Source organism: Maniola jurtina, chromosome 17, assembly GCF_905333055.1.
Source record: "Maniola jurtina chromosome 17, ilManJurt1.1, whole genome shotgun sequence".
Classification (NCBI taxonomy): domain Eukaryota; kingdom Metazoa; phylum Arthropoda; class Insecta; order Lepidoptera; family Nymphalidae; genus Maniola; species Maniola jurtina.
In genome coordinates this window covers 1471472-1495060 of record NC_060045.1, presented here as the reverse complement: position 1 = coordinate 1495060, position 23589 = coordinate 1471472, and the positions used below count along the sequence as shown (strand labels likewise).

Below are 23589 nucleotides of genomic sequence, written 5' to 3'. Positions count from 1 at the left end.
CTTCAAAATCGGTTAAACGGATGGGCCGTGAAAAGCTAACAGACAGACAGACAGACAGACGGATAGACAGACAGACGGACGGCTAGACAGACACACTTTCGTATTTATTGTATCAGTATAGAAATATGGATTATAATATTATGAAGTCCATTACTTATTAGGGTTCCGCACCTCAAAATGAAAAACGGAACCCTTATAGGATCATTTTGTTGTCTGTCTGTCATGTCTGTCACGAAACCTGCAGGGTACTTCCAGTTGACCCAGAATCATGAAAGGCAGATAGGTAGGTCTTTAGCACACGTAAGAGGAAAAATCTGAAAACCGTGAATTTGTGGTTACATTACAAAAAAAATGTGTTCATGAACAAATTATTAGTATTTTCAACGTTCAAATTATTAAGGTTAATATAACAAGTGGGGTATCATATTATTATGAACGGGCTTTACCTGTACATTCTAAAGCAGATTTTTATACCTAATAGCTTTTGATTTATCGTGCTAAATGTCGAAAAAAACACTCAAGTACGGAACCCTCGGTGCGCGAGTCTGACTCACACTTGGCCGGTATTTTAGTAGTAGTAGCTATGAAGAAGTGGACTTATCAACCCCTTAGTTCACACCTGTATGAATACGATGGCAAACAAAATTGTTCACACATAAATCAATTTTATCAGAATGATCATCATCATTCAACTTTAAATGCAAAGCAATACAGTTCATTATTGATTGCGCGATACTTGTACTCGTATAGATAACTCATGATGTCTTGATATTTGCCTATCGCGTTTGATATGGTATGGATGTACAGAAATATGTCAGTGATAAGATATTATGTGACGCGCACGTAGGTGCGTGATGCGTCGAATTTTTTCATATTAGGTTTTTATTTTTCATCAGAAAATCCATAGTACCAATCCATAATATCTGTTGGTCTGTCTGTCTGACTATTACCTTTGCAATGCTCATCCGCTTAACCGATTTTAACGACGTAGCTTGCATCCCGTTAGTTATAGTAAGACTGCGCTGTCCGTCCGTCCGTCTGTTTGTCAGCGGGCTGTATCTCGTGAACCCGAAATAGGTAGAGGGTTGAAATTGTCATAGAGTATGTTTTTCTATTGCCGCTATTACGACCAACAATAAAAATTCCAAAATGTCTGCCATGAATATTAAAAAAAAAAAAAAAGTTTTATTTTTTGTACGATGGTACGGAACCCTCCGTGTGCGAGTCCAACTCGCACTTGACCGATTTTTGTTTTTCGTGTTGTGCCATCAAAGTTAGTGTGCCACAGCTGTTTATTCCGGTGCTTCTTCTGATTGTGGCATTCTGGCTTTAATGCTCAAGTGGAGAACGCGCCGGAATAACCAACCTGTGTGTGTGTATGTTTGTTACTCCTTCACGCAAAAACCTCTAGACGGATTTGGCTGAAATTTGGAATAGAGATAGATAATACCTTGGATTAGTACATAGGCTACTTTTATCCCGGAAAATCAAAGAGTTCCCACGGGATTTCGAAAAACCTAATTCCACCCGGGCGAAGTCGCGGGCATCGGCTAGTTAGTTATAATAGGTATGTGGCACAACTTAAAAATAAATTATACTTAAGTACCTTTTTCCCGTCGCGGAATTTGACAGTCCCTTCGATGATGGATGTTGCAGGACTGGAGTCCGCCATCTTGTTTCAAACGTCACGCGCCGCGACCACAGCGCCACTCCACCATCTTGGACTAGGCCATATTTCACTGCACTTCACTTCACCTACACTTTATATCACTTTCTCGTTTAACTCACTTTGTTGTGTAACTTTCACTTAGAACACCTTTATGTAATCTGAAACAAAGAAAAGATTCACTTTAGTATCTACTATCTTTCTAAAAATCATTTATTTATTTCAATAAGACCGGTGTCTCTTATGCTTTACGTCTATGACTCTACCACCGGTTCGGAATGCAGAATCTACTGAGAAGAGCCGACAAGAAACTCAGCAGTTGCTCTTTTTAAATCATAAAAAGATACAGTAAGTACCAATACACTACAGTTTACCTACACCATGGTAACTGAAAGCTCAACCGGTGATTCCACCCAACTTTGTTACTAGGAATTCATCAATCCAGTTTTTTAAAAAGTAGTCAAATGAGTATCTTTTTATGAAGAAGAATTAAGGGAGGCTTTGGTCCTCCAAGAACCAAACCCAAACCCCCCCCCCCCACTTTTAGACTACAGCCCTCATCTACTCACTACTACGCCAAAGAGGTCATCAAAATATCTAGGTACATACGTTAAGTAGGATCTAAACCCCTTACATATTTAATCCACAGACTCAGACCCTGAAGTAAGCGTAGGAGGGTTCCAGAATTCATAATTTGGCTGAAAATGGGAATTGGCATCGCTAACTAGACATTTCAAGAACTGGTCAAACAAGACGCGTCGCGGCAATGACTTCACAGAAACTTCTATGCTATTGTTTGGATCGTCTTCTGAAATAAAACAACATCTAAGCAGCTAACTGAAATGAAATGAAAGTATATATACTTTATTTTCCACATTATTATACGTACCTACAACAATAAAAAAACCGGTTTCAATAACCACAAACACTAAAAATAAAAATTATACTTAATTTTATCTATTACAGAATATACTGTCCATTCAAAACTTAGTGTAGTTCTATTAGAATATTAGTTGAAGTCGGTACCAAAGTGGAGTCTCAAAAAATATGAAGAAATAGTGAATAAATGAAATAGTAATCCTCGCCGAGCAAGTGAACGCTTGTTGCACTCACAGCCGCTCATAGCCCAGCTAAAACACTATCCCAAGTCCCAACTAAATACTCGCTTCTAGTTACTCGTTGACTCGTTTCTAGTTTTTAGTACAGGTCATCATTATATTTACATGACTACTGAAGCAGCCACTTTGGAGTCGCTATGGTCACGCTTCAGTTGATGCCGACTCTCGTTGTGTGTGACCAGGTCTTTACGAAAACGGTTGCAAAACTCTCATTTGCTATTCACTAACACATTTTACGGTCCAGTACAATAGCCTTTTTGCTCGACTGCACAAAATGAGAGTTATATTGTTAACTAGCTGATGCCTGCGACTTCGTTGCAAACTTTTTAATTTTCTGGGTAAAAAGTAGCCTACGTGTAAATCCACGGTATACTCTACCTCCATTCTAAATTTCAGCCAAATCCGTACAGTAGTTTTTGCGTGAAAGAGTAACAAACATACATCCATCCATACATAATATATGTACAGACTTTCGCGTTTATAATATTAAGTAGGATATAATTACTATGAGCTTGTCAATCTATCAATTATATCAATAATATCGATATAATTATGACGGACTAGCTGATACCCGCGACTTCGTTCGCGTCGATGTAGGTTTTTTTAAAATTCCCGTGGGAACTCTTTGATTTTTCGGGATGAAAAGTAGCCTATGTGCTAATCCAGGGTATAATCTATCTCCATTCTAAATTTCAGCCCTATCCGTCCAGCAGTTTTTGCGTGAAGGAGTAACAAACATACACACACACGAACACACACACACACACACATACAAACTTTCTCCTTTATAATATTAGTGTGATAGTGTGATTGGTTATAGGTCAATATCCTGCTGTTATTTTATGAAAAATATTCATAGAATATTACCTACTAATATTGAAGCGAAGTTGGCACCAAACAACGCCATTATCCAAGATGGCTATAACCTCATAAACAGCGAAATTGGCTATTACACTGACGATGTGATTTTGCAACTCTTTTACAAGCAAGCGATGTTTTGATATTAGTGGCGAGCAATCAAAATGCCTTTTAAGAAGCAATTAATTGAATAAACACAGAAATAAAAACCATTGAACAGTTAAATAAAAGAACGAAAGACAATGATTGCTAAAGTATCAATATTATTCACGTTATCTAAAAAAGAAATTGATACGTATACGTTAAAACTGCGACACGTCACTTTTGTAGAGCACTCTTTTCTACTCTCGTGCGTTTTGTATTTTCTGTCTTACTCATTACCGGGCGCCAATTATGTCTATATTCTATATACAAATTCACAAACTCACTAATATAATATAACAAGTAATAAGTATAAAGATTTCAAAATATTCGTGAAAGTGAATATGTATCGCGGGTAATCTCCGAAACAAATGATCCGATTTTGAAAATTCTTTCACTGATAAGTAGTAACATTATTGCCGACTGCTATAAGGCTATAAATTACATCATGTGTACGTAGTCGCAGGCAAAGGCTAGTATTTCATAAAATGTCTTTTTAACACGCAAATGCTTTATTTTTATTCAATGCTATTTTGTTCAATTTTCTTAAATAAATGAGTACTGCTAAAAGCGTCAAAAGTCACAAAAGATTTTTTCTAAACACCCCATAGATAGCCCCATGTGGTCCATACGGCACGGATATTGAATATAAAGGACGCGGAATGGCCCCCGCGGGCGCAATATCCGATGGCTTCAATCCATGGATTTGTTAATATTACGACGGCGATTTAAAGATTTTTTTATTATACAGGGTGTTGCAAAATCAACATCACTAGCCATATTATAAATGCGAAAGTGTGTTTTTTTTTTGGTTTGTTGGTTTATTGATTTGTTGGATTGTCCCACGATCACGCCATAACGAAGCGACGGATCGGCGTGATTTTTACATGGACCTGGGTGGGGAGTGACATGAGCTATTTTTTATCCCAGAAAATCAAAGAATTCCCATGGGATGTTAAAAATCTTAACCAACGCGTATGAAGTCAAGGGCATCAGCTAGTAATACATAATATTATATGCAATAAGAAAATCAATTAGTTATTTCTTTTTATTCGAGCTTCATATTACACATTTAATCTATTTAAAGTTAAAACTCGTGTTTTCAATCTCCAAAAATCTTTCAAAGTCGTTTGAAAGATTCTGTCACTGTATAATATTCATAAGAATATGTATTAATATTCCTATAATACGGTTTTAATTTTTTTGGGAGCTAGAGGCCAAATTAAATATGTAAACATCCCATTTTTTGCAAACATAGATATGTATTATAATTCGTTAATTTCATCATTAGTCATCAGCTTCTAATCTAGGTTCTAGACCATTAACTTGCTCTTCAATCAACTTTAATTGCTAAATTATTCTTAATTTGTCTATGCTTGTCTAATTTGCATGCTAAGTAGCCAATTAACGGAAAATGATATCTTAACCGAGCGTGCGTGAGACGAGACATGCCTACGGAGAATATGAAATTAATAAGCAAGGAAATACAATATCCACTTGGTTAACTGTACGTGGAAGGAATTACAGTAATAACATATTACCTATTCAGAGCTATGCGAGTAATTTTTTGCATAGAGTCCCGCCGAGTTGGCGATATAATGCTGCGGTGCTAATTCGGTTGTACGAAATTCCTGGACTAAGCTTAACTGATATATTTGATAGGTCTATAAAATAAGTGACAACCTTTTCATACATTATATTCTATGCGAAAAAGGTGGATGCTATAGGTATTAAATAAAGTATTTAAAGCGCCTTTAGCGCCATATAAAAGATCTGATCCACTACAGTTACAAATTAACAAACTAAGGCTTATTTTATTTACTCCTTTATTAAACGTCACGCTATGCCATTCTCCAGGTTTTTAACTATACCGTTGTAAAGATCACATCGATCCGTTGCTCTGTTGAGGCGTGCTTGAAGGACAAACCGAAAACATACACACTTTCGCATTTACCTAAAATATGAATATTTATGTGCTCAAAGTTAAGAGTAGGTACCTAGCTAATGTCGTATAGGTAATGAAGCAATTCTTTTCTCTTCAATATTTTACAATATAAAATGTAGGATGGGAAAAAGTTAAACGAAAGAAAAATAAATTTAAAAAATTAGTTTTATTTTACATCATCCTGTAGATGAGTGATTACTGTTAATACAGCGCACGGGCACAGGAGGTTTGCGAAAACGATATTTCGTTAAAATAATTAATAGAGGCCCCATTTTCGATTAGCTTAGGGGCCGAGCGACATATTTCATTATAGAGGGGGTGTTAAATTAATTTACTAAGTGATATGAAAATATTAGGGGGTTGCATTAGCAATATTTTCATAGAAAAATGCATGTCAAATGTTGTTTTGGGACTATTTTACAGTCTTTGTAAAGCAAAAAACTTTGTTTTTCGTAAGTATTTAAAATGCGTTTTTATTAAACACAAAAAAAAATATAGCGAGCAAACGAGCAGGCGGGTCACCTGATGTTAAGTGATTATATTATTTACTAAAGTATATCCATAGAACGATCTCGAATTCACAAAATTTAAATATGCCTTTGTGTAGCGGTAATAGGTTTCTATAAGTGTAGCTTTGTGACATACAGACAGATGTACTGGACGAAACTATAAGAGTTCCTTGTTTTGCTTGGGACGGAAAAATATAAAACCGGCCAAGTAGTGCGAGTAAGACTCGCGCAACGAGAGTTTCGTATTCGGGTATTTTTCCGACATTTTGCACGATAAATCAAAAATTACTATGTGAAAAATCTGTTTTAGAATGTACAGGTAAAAACCCTTTCATATGATACCCCACTTGGTATATTAATCTTAATTTGAAAAATTATTTATTTGTTCATGAACACATTTTTTTTGGGATGTACCTTACCATAAATTCACGGTTTTCGGATTAATCCCCTTAAGTGTGCTACAAAACCTACTTGCCAGCCAAATTTCATGATTCTAGGTCAACAGGAAGTACCCTATAGGTTTCTTGGCAGACACGATAGACAGACAGACAACGAAGTGCTCCTATAAGGGTTCCTTATTTCTTTTTGAAGTACGGAACCCTAAAAAATGGAGGTTGATTGTATGACTGTCTTGAATATAAATAACATTTTGATTAGTAAAGCTGAAATCATACCCTACTAATAAGTCGAAATTGGGCCCCAAAAGGACAACAAAAAGATAAGTTACAAGACAGAAGCCCTTCAAAATCTGTTTTCAAACGGCAGCTGCCTACCATCTGTCCAAGAAATCGATTAGAAACCGCTTGAAAGCTTCTCAATAATGGCGAGATTGTTAAATTCGCACCCACTTTATAGATAAGAAACGGCAAAGGTATAGAGTATCCTTTGTTATCTTTACAACATCTGTCGTAGACAATAAATAAGGATAAAAGACTAGGGGTGGCACTTCAAAGGAAAATATGGTTTTGATTTTCGTAAATTGACTTTCGTATTATTTATTGACGTGGAAAATATAATTATTCGTTGGTTCCTTCATCATCATCATGATCAACCTGTCACCGGCGCACGGGTCATTCTTTCAGAATGAGAAGGTTTTAGGTCACAAGTGTAAATTAAAAGTTTTTAACACCCCCGACGAGTGAAGGTTATAGTAACTAGAAAAGAGCTGATAACTTTCAAACGGCTGAACCGATTTTCTTGGATTATAGCTAAGAACACTCACGATCAAGCCACCTTTCAAACAAAAAAAAACTAAATTAAAATCGATTCATTAGTTTAGGAGCTACGATTCCACAGATAGATACACAGATATACAGATACACAGTCAAATTTATAACACCTCTTTTTGGGTCGGGGGTTAAAAATCAGCTACACTGGCCAAGCCCACGGGGCTTTCTTTCAGAATGAGAAGGGGTTAAGCCATAGTCTGCTACGCTGGCCCAGTGCGGATTTGGTAGACTAAACACACCTTTGAGTACATTATGAAGAACTCTCAGGCATGCAGGTTTTCTTACGATGTTTTCCTTCATCGTTAAAGCAAGTGATATTTAATTGTTCCAAAACTCCAAAAAGTTAGAGGCCTGGGATCGAACCTCTGACCTTAGTCATAGGTATTCATACTTATATCATCAATTTAAGAAATACTAGATGATGGATGTCGGCGACTTCGTGTGGATTTGATTGATTTGAAGTTTTTGAAGATCCTAGTAGGATTTTACAAAAATATTTTCTTAGTGGCGATCTTGTGGCGATCTATCCTAGGTCAATAATAAAACTCACAGAATCACAAGTTTCTAGACTCATTTAGAGCTGTAGGTATAGGTATCGATACATCAGCCGAGGCTTAGTAAAAGGGTTCCGCTGGCACCATTTGGGTATTGGACCCTAAAAATGAAACTTTATCGGTGTTTATTTATTTATTTTTAACAACGGTCATAAATGTCACTTTGAAATAGGACATATCAATAAAAAATGTCATTACAAAAAATATGGGTTTCACAATCATTCGGTTGGGTTACTGTCTCATAAACACAGTTGCAAAACATTTATTTTATTTGCATCCCACCCTTAACAAGCTTTCAAGGCGAACTCTATTAGTACGTGTGGCCATAAGGATGCGTAAAAAATCAGGACATATTTCTAAGAAGAGAGCTCTGCTTGGAGTTTTTTACTTGATCAAATCGATTTCAAGGCGGTTCTATTGGTTTATGTTTTGGCTATTAGGGTGCGTAAAAATTAGGGCTCATTTTTAACATGGAGAGAGATGCTTGGTTCTACTACATATCTATGGTTCTACTTGATCAAATCTGAAATCAGGAGATTCGAAGAAGTAAATGTCCAGCAATGGATGTCTATAGGTTGACAATGACCAATGATGATGATGATGATTTTTTAAGTATATTTTTATATTTTTTTGTATCAACTTAGAAGAAACTATTACAAAACTAGCACTACCTATTGCGATTTTTATCAGTAGGTCTAGAAACATAAAATTATGCATCTCAAGTTCTCTTTGTATTGTAGACGTCTTCTAAAGTTAAAGTCAAACTCATTTATTCAAATTGGATACTATTGTACACTTTCTTTAGTTAGATAATTAGTTACGTTAACATGAGGGTTCCAAAACAGACTTCGAGAAATTAAGAAAAGATTTCGAGAAATTCCAACGAAATCATTAGACAACCTAAATCCACAGGAACGAAATCAGCGAAATCAGGGAAAAAGCTAATCTGCAATATATAAAGATGAATTAAATCCTGATGTCCGATAAAAATTAAAAAGCCCTACTTGCGGTCAAAGAAGGATCAAAAACACCTGTAGCTGTCCGTTTGCTGGTTTTTGTCTCGCTCCTGTCTCGGTCATTGCCCCCTATAGCCATCTCTTTCTCAAACCTTATGACGTCATACGTCCTTGGGTTTTCGACCATGTTTCGGCGAAGGCAAATGACCATAAAGTCGTAAAACATTTTTTGTACCGACCTTTTTGCTCTTGTTCTGTGCATAAACACTAAACACACATTCGTACAGCCATTTTTATACTATACGACATTTATCGGTGATAGAGGTCGATACGATATTAAGGCAAGTGTCACCAATCACACTAATGCAGATGGTTTAGCTATAAAGACAAAACAAAACTAGCTATTTTAACTGCTTTTGCGTTGGGATAGTGTTTTTAAATATTGTGTGGGAAATCTTTGTTTTCTCAGTAGGTATAAAATCTATCCATCTTCGGGCTGCAAGCCCGAAGATAACATTTTCAAAACAGCAGTATAATTTTTTTGTAAATATGCTCGTTGAATTATCTGAGAAAGATTAATTATTGGTATACTAGAATTGTGCTTAACACATTTTTTTTTTTTCATTTTTATACGGTCGGTAACGCTCTGCGAGTGTTTAATTTTGTGTTATTTTACTTTTCGTCATCGTGAAACGATGGACGTCCACAACTGGACGTTGGTCTCTTGTACCTTACACAAGCTACAGTCTTGTGCCACCTGAACCCATCATCGGATCCCTGCGATTCGTTTGGTGTCGTTCTTTACCATTTAACTCCACCATTTACCAATATCGGATCGGATTGTTGTGTGATTACGATTTACTATCGTATCGCACTATATTAAATCGCTCTGAGGCAGCGTTAGGAGTTTTTGCGCACTATATAACCAAGTGTTGAGATACATAATTAAGTGTTGGCTGGGAACTGGTTTTGAAAATTACGGCTGTAATAGCTTTTATTGCTTGTGAAATGGCTTATTTTAAACCCTGCAAGGTAATGCCCGGTATTTCGTCAATGTTGTAGAATGTAGATGATTCTTTAATCTTTCGTATTCAGGATAAGGGTTGATTTATGCTAGACCGTGCCGGGCCCGAGCCGTGCCACGTCCGAGACACAAAGTTGGGAAAATGTAGGAAGTCACATCAGACCGTGCCATGTCCGACTCTTCCGAGCCTCCTCCATCTTATGATTCTTCATATAAAATTGCAATCTGTGAACCGTCTGTGCGTCGGACGTGCCTCGAACGTGGCACGGCTCGGGCCAGGCACGGTCTAGCATAAATCATCCCTAATGGTATAATACTTCTATGATCAATGATGTGAACCAAATTAGTTACTTAAATGTTTATTTTGTTAAATATTTTGCACTAATTTATTAGGCTAGCGTTTGACTACAATCACACCAGATGATAAGTGATGACGATGCAGCCTGAAGTGGAACGCTTGACTTGAAGATGCCACTTTTGATTTGAAGATAGGTGAAGAAAATTATAACATTTACATAATTTAAAAATATGTAATTTGCTTCTTTTTGTTGGGTTCTGAAAAAAAATAATTACTTACTATCCGTTGAATTATTAAGTTCTAGAGGATGCCCGCGACTACGTCCGCGTGGATTTAGGATTTTAAAGATCCCGTGGGAAATGTTTGATTTTGCGGGATAAAAAGTTGCCTCATGTCCGTGTCCGGGATATAAGCTAACTCTGTACCAAATTTCGTCAGAATCGATTAAACTGTTTGGCCGTGAAAAGGTAGCAGACAGACAGACACACTTTCGCATTTATAATATTAATATGGACTAACTGTTAGGCAACTTGCAAAGTATCGATTTTTAAAAACTAATAAAATTAAAACAGAACAATTAGCTGTCTCAAAAAGGTATTTGTATTAACTTTGTAGATAAGAAGCAGCAATTACTAGTATGCACTTTAGGAAGCATTGAACTAATCTAACATAATAGCTCAGTGAGTTTAATAGAAATAGAACCAACTGTAAGTAATAGATAATAATAGATATGTATGATAATTGATATAGATTCCAGTTCTAGACATAAGCTATTAACTAAATGAGCACAAAAAGTACAAAAACTGTACAGTAGACAGCCCTACCGCATTCTAGGTACATCCCAGAGAGATTGCGTTTACTGCATCTACCACCTGCTCATCCTGCATGATTTGTGTCTCTTTCACACTTAGAATATTTGAGATGCAATTATATAGCTATCTCTCTCAAATTCTGACACTTTTGTTAGTGTCTTATCAACAAAAGTCCTTATTCATTGCAATCCTCGACCTTGGCTTTATACTCGAGGAAAAAATTGTAAAGGTTTTTAGTTTTAGACTTTTAGTTAATACGGAAAAGATGTTTTTTTTCCATTATTCTTTTAAGATTACGGTTTTTTATTTTTGGTGTACGAGTATGAAATCATTGCTTATTATTATTTTTGATGTGTTAATGAGTATGTTTTTTATGGATTTTACTCTTTGGGGTTTAACTTAAGCAACTATGACCTAGCTAATTGTGCACATTATCTGGGCAATGTCTTTAAAAAATACTTAAAAAATAATATGATGAGGATAATATTATATTAATATTCAATCCATTATGTATTTGGAAATTTTCGGAAATTATTTTCACCAAACCTACACTAATAATGATAGTTTTTTTCAGTCTACAAAATAAATATATCTGTTGAATAAATTGACTTTTTCAAAGAATTTCAATAACTGCCAAAATAGGTATTTCTTTAGTTTGAAATCTTAACTTTTCATCCTGTATTTTTTAACCTGAATACGTGCCGACGAAGTCATGGGCTTCATCTAGTAGATTTTATTCTAAAACTAGCTGATGCCCGCGACTTCGTCCGCGTGGATTTAGGTTCCTCGAAATCCCATGGGAATCCTGTGAGTTTACGGTATAAAAAGTAGCCTATGTGTTAATCGAGGATATTATCTATCTCCATTCCAAATTTCAGCAAAATCCGTCCAGTAGTTTTTGCGTGAATGAGTACCTAACAAACATAACACACACTTACACACATTTTGTCTTTATTATATTAGTGTGATCTAAGGCGTAGTCTAAGCACGTCTAAGCTAGCAATAAAAATAAAACTAATGATATAAACAACATTCAATTTGAAATAACTGTTACCATGATTGAAATACATTATAGTTAACAGTTACTCTCAAAGATTAATTTCAAAATCTCAGCACCCATACAAAAGCCATAACATCCGCCATATGGCATGGTGTAATACGCATCAAATGTTGGCCAAATGGTCCCACAAATGTGCCCAAATAACTTGCCACCCTACTCCTTAGAAATTAAAACTCATTTTGGTTCGGCAAGAAATTATTTTCTCTGGTTCAAAGTTAATCGGCGCGAAATTCTATGGATGCTACGGTTATTGCGTCCATATTAAATGTACTCCGCCATTTTGAATATGGCAAGTGTCAAATGACGTTATTTGGAAGTTTATATTAAACTTATTTTACAGCTACCGTCGCGAATTTTTGATAAAAAAATTATTAAGGTGACGGAGTTCTTTTGTTTTTAGGGTTCCGTATCCCAATGGTCAGATACAAGTAAGCCCTTGATTGCAAACTCACCTGGTGGTAAGTGATGATGCAGTCGATGATGGTAGCGGGCTAACCTGGAAGAGGTACTTATGACAGTTTTTTTTATTAAACCCATTCCCCTTTGGTTTCAACATAACATTGTACCAGAATGGTAAATCGCTTTGCGGCACGCGTCTTGCCGGTAGGATGGTAACTAGCCACGGCCAAAGCCACCTACCAAACCAGACCAGAAACGTACAAATTCGAATCTCTGCCGGGAATCGAACCCGGGACCTCACACTAATAAGACCACAGCGTTTACCACTGTGCCAGGGAGGCCGTCGAACAGGGAGTTACTTTATTTATTACATAAACAATTTTTTAAAGGCATAAACATATTAAACGCTAGATTGGTTGTGCAAAAGGTTCCGCATACCCGTTGTAAATGGAAAGCGGAAAATTAATTATGGCGCAAACCAGTACGATCAGTGATCACGTAACTTGACATTTTGTGTCAAGTGCGCTATACAATAGGTATTTTATACATTATATTCTTGATTATATTATGTAAATAGGTATATAAAAGGAAAAAAGCTGACTGACTGAGTGATCTATCAAATTACTGGGAGGATTGGGCTGTTTGGCGTGCAGATAGCTGGGCTGTTATGAAGTAGTCATCGATAAGAAAGGATTTTTGAAAATTCTAATGGCGAATACGCACTCCATCTGATCTGAATCCGTGAAAATCCGTTCCTAAGTAGTCATAAAACTATTTGTATAGCTTATGCACTAGATCCGACTTCCGTCATCCGAGTTCTATCCGTCATCCGTGAGAATATCTCGGATGTGCCTCGGAATCAAATCGGACGTATGACGTAGATATGTCAAAGATGTTCACTAAATAGCTTGGATTTGGATCAGAGGTCCGTACTAAAGCGGTAAAATATAATTTGGTGTAGTCCACGCCGATGAACTCGCGGGCATAAGCTACTCGTAGCTCACAAAATACAATGTATTTTGTTTTAAAGTTACACAGGCTCAAGGAGTTGTATACCTACAAATCTTTAAACCCCTGTAACTTTAAAACATTTTCACAGAAATCTAGCAAAACACAAAAACTGATTTTAGTCGGAGAGAGCATCACATTACCAGAGCGTAATTTTTCACTGGTTGAAAAAAAAATCCAACTATGCAATTTTTAGAGTCTAAAGATAAAACTTAAAATATGAAAAGTAACATTTTCCAAATGGCTTTCAACGGGTCATTGGGCGTAATTTAAGAGGGCTCTCTTCGTCACTTGTTTCATACAATCGTAGTTCCAATTTCATTTGAATATTAAGCAACCAAAGTCCATGAAATTTTGCAGACATATTCTAGAAACTAATATATATGTCTGTGGTTTTCCAGATTTCTGTTCAAATATTCGGTTTCAAAGTTACGCGGTCTTAAAAATTTTCATACAAATCTTTGAGCACCTGTAATTTTAAAACTACATATTTTTAGAAAAATCTAAAACACCACAGACACAGATATTAGTTTCTAGAATATGTCTGCAAAATTTCATGGACTTTGGTTGCTTAATACTCAAATGAAATTGGAACTACGATTGTATGAACCGAGTGCCGGAGAGAGCCCTGTTAAAGTGCAGCGCTAAAATGTAGCATCGTGACCGTGGCGTCTAATTCTCGAGCGAGCTGGCTGGCTTGCCAAATCGGTTAAGCCACGTACAGGAAGGCCTTAATGGTTATTGAGATAAAAAGGAGATAAAATAATTTCTTTAAATTGGAAAAAGGCGAGGTCTTAAGTTTGATTCTTGACAATAGTTAGCTATATCCAACTTTTACCCAACTACGGCAAAGCCACTTCCTTTTGGCTTTGCCGTAGTCGGGTAAAAGTTGCACAAACTAAACAAAAATTATTTTTTAATTTTTAGTGTTTGTGGTTTTTGAAGTCGGTTTTATTTTTCTTTTGCAAATTTTTTACACAATCCATGTTACATCCAAAAAAGTCTCCAAATTTTTTTTTTGCTATTGTGTCGAGGGGGATATCAAATGAAGGAGTTCATAAATGTAAATATGTATGTTATAGTGCAATGTTAAAATACACCGAGCGACTAAAACAATTTTTATATCTATCGCCAGTTCGCGGGTAGTAGTCGGGTTTTAGACTTTATGCGTGTAATCTCCAAAGGTTTAATAATAGAGCTTTCTCTCGCAAATGCACAGGATAACTGGTCGACCGTTGAATGTCAGGCTTTTAGCGATTTTGGTATGCACGCCGAGTGCACGACCGCGGTGGAAATTCTACCACGTACTTACATACTACTAGTTGAAAACGGGGAATTCTAGTTGAAAACGTGATATAGGAAGCATCCAAAATGTATCTGGATTTATTATTGCTGAATGTGAAAATGTTTGAAATAGAAATACTTGGTCTAATGTGTGGCTTCGGCCGTGGCTAGTTACCACCCTACTGGCAAAGCCGTGCCACCAAGCGATTTAGCGATCCGGCACGATGGCGTGCAGAAACCAAAGGAGTATTGGTTTAATGAAAACTGCCATACCCCTTCCAGGTTAACCCGCTTCCATCTTAGACTGCATCATCACTTACCAGTTACATTGTAGTCCGAGGGCTAACTTGTATCTGAATAAAAAAAATAAAAAATACAGAGAAAGATTTTTGAAATGAACTTTTCGTTAAGAGGGGTCTCTGCGTCACTCGCTTCATACGAACGTAGTTCCAATTTCATTTGAATATTAAGCAACCAAAGTCCATGTTTTGCAGACATATTCTAGAAACTAATATCTATGTTTGTGATTTTCCAGATTTCTGTTAAAATATTCAATTTCAATGTTACGCGGTCTTAAAAATTTACATACATATTTACATACATACACATTTCTAGAATATTATGTCTGCAAAACTTCATGGACTGTGGTTGCTTAATATTCAAATGAAATTGGAACTACGATTGTATGAAGCGAGTGACGGAGAAAGCCCTGTTAATTGAGTTGCTTGTTCGATTTTGGGATGGGTAAAAACTTCAAAGTCGCCTCACCGACTTGCTAATGTTACTTAATAAGTAGTGTGCTCTGTATTACAATTATAAGTAATTTGAAAATTCCAAAAGAAACCTCTGTTATTTCATAATTTTAAGTTTCCACCTCTGTGGCACCACAGGTCGGCACCGGTCTCCACTGACTGCCATTTTTTTTAAATTCAAATAAAATTACAATTAATACTGTTGAATCGTCAAGTGAATCTAACACTAACATTCATTTGGAATGTTAGATTCACGTCAAGTGACTTTTCACTTCCGAACAACAACAATTCCGAATTTGTTCGTTCGTTCTAATTTCGTTCGTACGAAGTTCGTGATTTCAAATCTTGTCAAAATTAACTTTTGTGCAATAAACTTTACCATGCTGATCAATATTTTAATGAATGCACATAATAATATAATAATAGCGAAGACTCAACAAAAAATGAGGCATTTTCACAATATAAGTTCAACCGCTTTTGAAGGACAACATCCATACTCGTATCATATTAAAATGTATGAGGTTTTAGCAAAAAGTAGACGGACTAGGTTTAGAACCGCTACACGGGTCGATGTATACGGTTCGATGAAAACAATAAAGACAATTAGGTCTTATTACATATGCAATAGAGCTCATTTTTGGATATTCGCTATCCAGTGATATCTAACGGAAAAACGTAATTCGTATAATTTGATCCTAAGATTAGAATTAAACTGGGCGTGTTAAAGAAAATTATACAATGGTTTACTTAAATACAGATTTACCTAACTATATCATATACTAGATGGTGCCCACGACTTCGTCCGCGTGGATTTCATTATTAGGTACCGTAAACGAGGGGTGCCAAACCAACGCCTATTGTTAAGCCTCCGTTGTCCGTCCGTCCGTCTGTCAGTAAGCAGTAACTCATTGACCGTAACATGTAGAGAGTTGATCACAGAGAGTTGAATTCTGTAGCCGCTATAAAAAATGATAAAATTTTAATATGGCCGCCATGCAAATAAAAAAAATGATTAAACTACGCAAGGTATAAATAATCTTGTCCGATGGTATACAATCCATGTATGAGCGAGTCCAACTCGCACTTGGCCGGTTTTTTTTATAAATCCCCTGCGAAGTGGTGTGAACCCTTTGATTTTTCAAGATAAACAAGTGTAAATTAAAAATTTTCAACACCCCCGACAAATCATTTTCAAATAAATAATTATGTATATCTAGGCAACGTCCATCTTGACAACTTGACATTTGTCAATTGACACTTGAATATTATGAACCTAAGGGTTATCTAACCTTCTTTTCTACAAGTAAACTAGAAAATAGCTGATAACTTTTAAACGGCTGAACCAATTTTTTTGGATTATAGCTAAGAACACTCTCGATCAAGCCACCTTTCAAACAAAAAAAAGTAAATTAAAATCGGTTCATTCGTTTAGGCGCTACGATGCCACAGACAGATACACAGATACACAGATACACAGATACACACGTCAAACTTATAACACCCCTCTTTTTGGGTCGGGGGTTAAAAATAGGCCATGTCCGTCACCAGGGTGCAAGCAAAACTAAAATGTACCTAATGATATGTCGTATGTACACAGTTAGTCAGTTTATCTTTTCAAGTAGGTAAATATGTTTCGTGTACATAATTTTCCACAGTCAATCAACAAAGCAATTTGACCTTTATTCGATTAAATACTGAGTTGAACTCTAGTTAAAAGCGTAAAATACATAATAGTTAACAGTTAAATACGGATGTTAGAGTAATTAGAGTGAATTTGATGAACATGCCCGTAATTAGCTGCATTAGGAGCCGGCACGCTCTCTCATTAGCGATGATAATGATTTGATGGCAAAATTACAGTATTTTCCGTACCTCAAAAGGAAAAACGGAACTCTTATAGGATCACTTTTTTGTCTGTCTGTCTGTCTGTCCGTCTGTTGTGTATGTCAAGAAAACCTATAGGGTACTTCCTGTTGACCTAGGTCCTAGAATCATGAAATTTGGCAGGTAGGTAGGTCTTATAGCATAAGTAAAGGAAAAAATCCAAAAAACGTGAATTTGTGGTTACATCACAAATAAAATTAATGTGTTTAAATTTTCAAAGTAAGATAACTATACCATGTGGGGTATCATATGAAAGGGCTTTACCTGTACATTCTAAAACAGATTTTGATTGTATTTTTATGCATAATAGTTTTTGATTTATCGGGCAAAATGTCGGAAAAAATACCCGAGTGCGGAACCCTCGGTGCGCGAGTCTGACTCGCACTTAGCCGGTTTTTTACTAAACTATGTTTGTAACTAAAAACTTCTTTTAACTGCGCGTAACCAGGTAATCATACGGATAATAAATAACACGCCTAGAGATAAATCAAACCGAATACTAAATTAAAAAAAAAAAACAAACGTACCTAGCAATCATTTGGTGAAATTGTGCTCATGCCGACTGGATCACGTGACTCGACGTGAAAGTCCAAATTACCCAATAACGAGTAACAATTAAACTGTAATAAGCCCGAATGTCTGTGATAAATGATCGGTTTAATATGATCCCAAAAACAACGCGTTACGTCGATTCAACGGGGAGAAGTTGTATGCCACGTTCTGCCATAGTATTGGACCACTGAGCTCGAATAAATAGACATTTTATTTATTTATTCAGACACAGCCCTTGACTGCAATCTCAACTAGTGGTTAGTGATGTTACAGTCCAAGCGGGCTAACCTGGAAGGCCACCCAATACACCTTTGGTTTCAACACGGCATCTTACCGGAGCGCTAAATAACTTGGCAGCACGTCTTTGCCGGTAGGGCGGTAACTAGTCACGGCCGAAGCCTCCCACAAGACTAGACCATTTAGACATAGTCCTTTGGTCTATGTCTATTGTCAAGTGTCTACTCCTAGATGTGATGCTAGTTGATATAATTACACTAATTAGCAAAAGATACGGACGTGACGGCACGCCATTTTTATTGACAATAATAATTAATAAGTCAGTGTAATTGTAATTATAGTAACTCGGAATAATGATAATAATAATTGGAGCGAATGTGTTGGTGTAATTCTACCCCAACGCAAGCAGTTAAAAGTTTAACGTGTGTAACTGTCTGTAGTATGGTAGCTCCCAAATAGAATATGAACTATAAAGATTTAAGATGCCTGTGGTTTTCCAGATTTCTGTTAAAATATTCGGTTTCAAAGTTACGCGGTCTTAAAAATTCACATACAAATCTTTGAGCCCCTGTAATTTTAAAACTACATATTTTTAGAAAAGTCTAAAACACCACAGTTAGTTTCTAGAATATGTCTGCAAAATTTCATGGACTTTGGTTGCTTAGTATTCAAATGAAATTGGAACTACGATTGTATGGAGTAAGTGACGGAGAGAGCCCTGTAAAGATGTTTTAGAGTTTCGTACATCAAAAGGAACCCATAAGGAACACTTCATTGTCTTTTGTGTCGGTCAAGACCCGTCAAAAGAATCAAAACCTATATAGTATTCTTAAATTAATAAGACGTGTTATTTCTTGTATGATGGTACGGGACCCTTCGTGCGCGAGTCCGTCTTACACTTGACCAGGTTTTTAATATAGCAACATCGCAGACGAACACACAACGGTTGCACTATTGTGGTTTTGTGGCTTCAGTAATTTTATATTGAATTGGCAAGTCTAACTATAATCTCAGGTGGCGTAAACCTTTTTTTATTTATACTTCTTCTTTGTATGCAAAACCGCAAGATTGACTGGTGTTGTAAGTTAGTTCTCAGTACAGTATAAGTAGAGGTAGATAGTTTGTTTGAAAAATGTATTAATATTGAACATTAAAAATATACCTATGCATAGTTTATGTCCTAATAACATAGGATAAACACAAAACTATAAATATTACATAGTTTGGCAGGCTAAGACGCCGCTTTCAAACTCACCAACTTCAATTTTATCATTCTATTTACACTATAAATACGCCACAATATGTTAGAAACTAATAATAATTAGTTAAATATATATATTTTTTTTACATTTAAAGCACTATTTCTAATGAACCATAAATAGGTAGATAGGTCATAAAGAGGTAGATAGTAACACAGTAGTAGAGGCAGGCTCCTTCCTTATTAACCCCCGACCCAAAAAGAGGGGTGTTATAAGTTTGACGTGTGTATCTGTGTATCTGTCTGTGGCATCGTAGCTCCTAAACTAATGAACCGATTTAAATTTAGTTTTTTTTTTTGTTTGAAAGGTGGCTTGATCGCGAGTGTTCTTAGCTATAATCCAAGAAAAATCGGTTCAGATGTTTGAAAGTTATCAGCTCTTTTCTAGTTACTGTAACCTTCACTTGTCGGGGGTGTTATAAATTTTTAATTTACCCTTGTAAAGCTTAAGTCAGCCCACATATTATTATTATGGAGTACCTACTGCTCACACCTTTAAGCCGGAGCATCCCAGTACCAACTCATTCCATTTGATCGGATCCAAAGCGCGACGCGAAATACCGCGTGGAATAAAGAACCTACTAATTTTGAGTCTGTTAAAAAATTTACACCATTATAATATTTAGCATTGTACAAGAGAAATCAATCTTTTTCTTTGTAATCAAATAAAAATAGATAAAATAAATAAAATCCAAGGACTTCACGTAATAAGCAACAAGAAAAGAATCGACGTTAGGCTGGGCACACACTAGTTTATTTGTCGCTTGACTCGATTTTGCACGTAAATTAGAGGCGCATAATACGCGGCCCATACGACCTTGTTACAATGAACTGACAATGAAATCATTATACGAGTGAAAGCCTAACTCCAGAACGCCTAAAGCGCCAGCAAATCGCGTCACTTACGCGTTTCTCCAAGATGGTTTCTGCGATTTGTTTATTATTTAAACAAACTAAGGAAAACTAAAGTATAGATGCAAATTGCAACAAAAAATCGAGGATGCTGTTATTGTTTTTTTTAATTTATAGACTCGCACCTGGCGGCAATCAAATTTTTTGGCAACTGATAATGCAGCCTAAGATGGGCAATTGATTCTAGGCGCTTGCCTAGAAGATACCTACTTGAAGGTACCCATATTAAAATTGGAGGGGAAAACTGATGCCGATATGGCGTTCCATAATATCCTAGTGGTTCGAATTAGAAACTAGGAGGCAAATCGCTTCGTACGTCTCAGTGGAATTTCGACTACGTACGGTTGCAGACCTTGGCGATGCCTTGTAGACTAACAGTAGAACAGTCTTATATAGTATACAGTAGTTCTTTAGAACTCTATTAACAATACCTCTACAGGTGAAGAGTTGGAGGAAGCCAGGTTAAAAGTTCTTGGGCACACTCTCTGAAATATATCCTGTAGAAAACCTGTTAGTGGCTTCATACTTCAGTATTAATTAAACAGCGCTAGCGATTATCACATCAGCGATAAAATCAATGTGCGGTCGGCCTAGCGAATAAAAAATGTATGAAGAAAGAAATTACGTCAGATAGACGTTTTTATCGGTATTAAGTTGTTTGCCAAGGTTGCTTGGCAATGAATAGTTTTCTTTATCCTTTTAGTTTAACTGTTTCAATAACGATGCTATTCGATATGCTGAAGACTTTATCAAATCCTTGATTTATTTATTAAAAAACCTAAATCCACGAGGAGAAGTGCGGGCATCAGCTAGTCTTTTTTTCAAAAAGAATATCAGGCAAGTATATCATTATGACTAATATTCCCCTTTCCCCTTCGACTAAGCGTAAAGCTTGTGTGTAAAGTAGATACGACAATAGTGCAACGGGCTGGGTTTGAACCCGACCTTTCAGATTTCAGTCCGCTCCTTTAACCGTTGAGCTATCGAGGCTCTAAAATATATAAAACGAAAAGCTGACATAACAAGCACAACGCCTTAACACACGAAACACAAGACGCGTGTGAGTTCGTTAAATTGATGTTCTCTTTTTAGTTTTGTGCGTTCCCGAACTTGATTTATTATTTTCTTTTTAAATAATTCGAAAGTTTCTGAACGTTGTATTTAAAAGCTTCTTGCTGGTTCTTCTCGGTAGGAAAGGCATTCCAAACCAGTGGTAGTTATGCATTTGACGATTCAAAAGTAGGTAGGTACCTACTGTAAAAATTTATTTGAACTAAAAATACATATTTCTATTCTATTTATTCTACTCTAAAAAGTTTTGAGTGTAAACGTTTTTAATGTTGTGTTTAAGTTAATTAAGACTTCCAATTAGAGGAGATTCTAAATTCCACGCGTATTTTTCTGTAGTTGGTAGGGTAGGTATAGCATAGTAATAAATAATAATAATACATTTTTTTTTTTGTTTTTCTCTCGTCTGGCTTTACACTGATTAGACAATGTCAAGTTTGTAGTTATTTACAAGTTAGGAAAACTATATGTATAAGTATTCGTCTGTGCCGGCGCCCGCCGACATACACGCGGCGCCCCTTTAGAGCGCTTCCCAGTCAGTTCCACCACCAATAAACACCAGCAGAACACAAAAACCGGCCACTTCTAACAAAAAAACACTCCAAAAAATCGCAACACGCGCGCCAGCAAACGCCACAACAGACGAAGTCCATAATAATACATATACTTAGTTTTTATTTCAGACATATTACGTCCATAGATATGTAAGTTACACTGCTTTACTTAAGCCTATGTATTTAATACCTATTTCTAGTTCAAAGTGGTAGTAATAGGTAGTTACCTACCTAGCGTTTACCCCCCTTGCATATTTTACCGAATATAAATAAAATTATGACAAAACTATTTTAGAATTAGGATTCTATGCTAGAATCGTGTCTTCCAGTAAGAATAGGTACCTTTAATAATGACCGTACCGAAACTTGTTCTAACGTATAATATATGCCTAGGCGTAAGACTCACGGACAGAGTGGAGTGGCGGTGAGGCGCGACTTCTATTTTACATCAACTTAAACTCAGCTTATTTACTTTGGCATACAGTTAAATTCAATGATACTAAGCTCACGCCAGACACGTACAGACTAATTAAGTCCAACCAACCCACTCCTTCCAAGGTCATCCAAGTCGTGGTTCAGCCTCGCGGAGGCGCCAAGACGTTGCCTTCCAATCTCTCCAATTAATTATATCTTCGAGTCCTGGAGCTCATCACCTGGTGGAGCTTCGCGCTCACCGCCTTCCCAATCTTATTAAGATGCGGAGTAATCTGATCGGTCCGCTAAACCGGAGCGGTGATGCATACCGGGCATACTCACCGCGCTTCAACACCACTCGCCCCGCGCGGTCTGCGTTGAGCCTTAGGTTTTTTGCATCTCAAACCGGTCCTAGGTAATAAAACAGCAGGTCTGTAGACTTCGCGTCGATCTCTCTGAGATAGGGTGACCACCTGAGCTCATATTTTTTGTTGCAAAATTCCAGAACGCAAAAAATAATTAAGGATCCATGTATTGTGATTTTTGCATTTTGTGGTGCATATTGGTTGCGACATCCTTTGCATGGATTTAGGTTTTTAAAATTCCCGTCGGAACTGTTTGATTTTTGGGATAAAAAGTATGAAGCTACCTCTGAAAGCGTCAAAATCGGTTAAACGGACGAGACGGATGTTCGCATTGATTCATACTAATATTATAAATCCGAAAGTGTGTCTGTTTGTCTGTCTGCTAGCTTCTCATGGCCCAACAGTTTAATCGATTTTGACGAAATTTCTTTAAGCTTTACATACAAAAAATGAGAGGAAAATCAATGAGTTCCCATGGGATTCTTAAAGAGTAAAGACCCATCCCTTTAACCGATTTATATGAAATTTGGTACAGAGGTAGCTTGCATCCGGGAAATTAACTTAGGTAACTTTTCCTCCAGAAAATCAAAGAGTTCCCAAAGGATTAAAAAAACCCAAATCCACGCGAACGAAGTCGCGGGCACAATCTAGTAATACAAAAAACCCACGATTTCGTCCGCGTGTAGGTATTTAGCTTTTTTAAATCTTTTAGCAACTCTTCGATTTTCTGGT

General features: G+C 36.5%; 1 protein-coding gene across 3 annotated transcripts in view; it reads right to left on the bottom strand.

The window, feature by feature from the left end:
• The window catches only part of LOC123873907, a 161458-nt gene that overhangs the window by 121493 nt on the left and 16376 nt on the right, over nucleotides 1-23589 (bottom strand). For all 3 annotated transcript variants that reach the window (XR_006797796.1, XR_006797797.1, XM_045919003.1), the window contains exon 2: nucleotides 1607-1827. Coding sequence is in view for 1 of the 3 variants with exons in the window: in XM_045919003.1 (XP_045774959.1) it covers nucleotides 1607-1672 (66 nt within the window). In the remaining 2 variants the exon portion in view is untranslated. The remainder of the gene's footprint in view (nucleotides 1-1606; nucleotides 1828-23589) is intronic.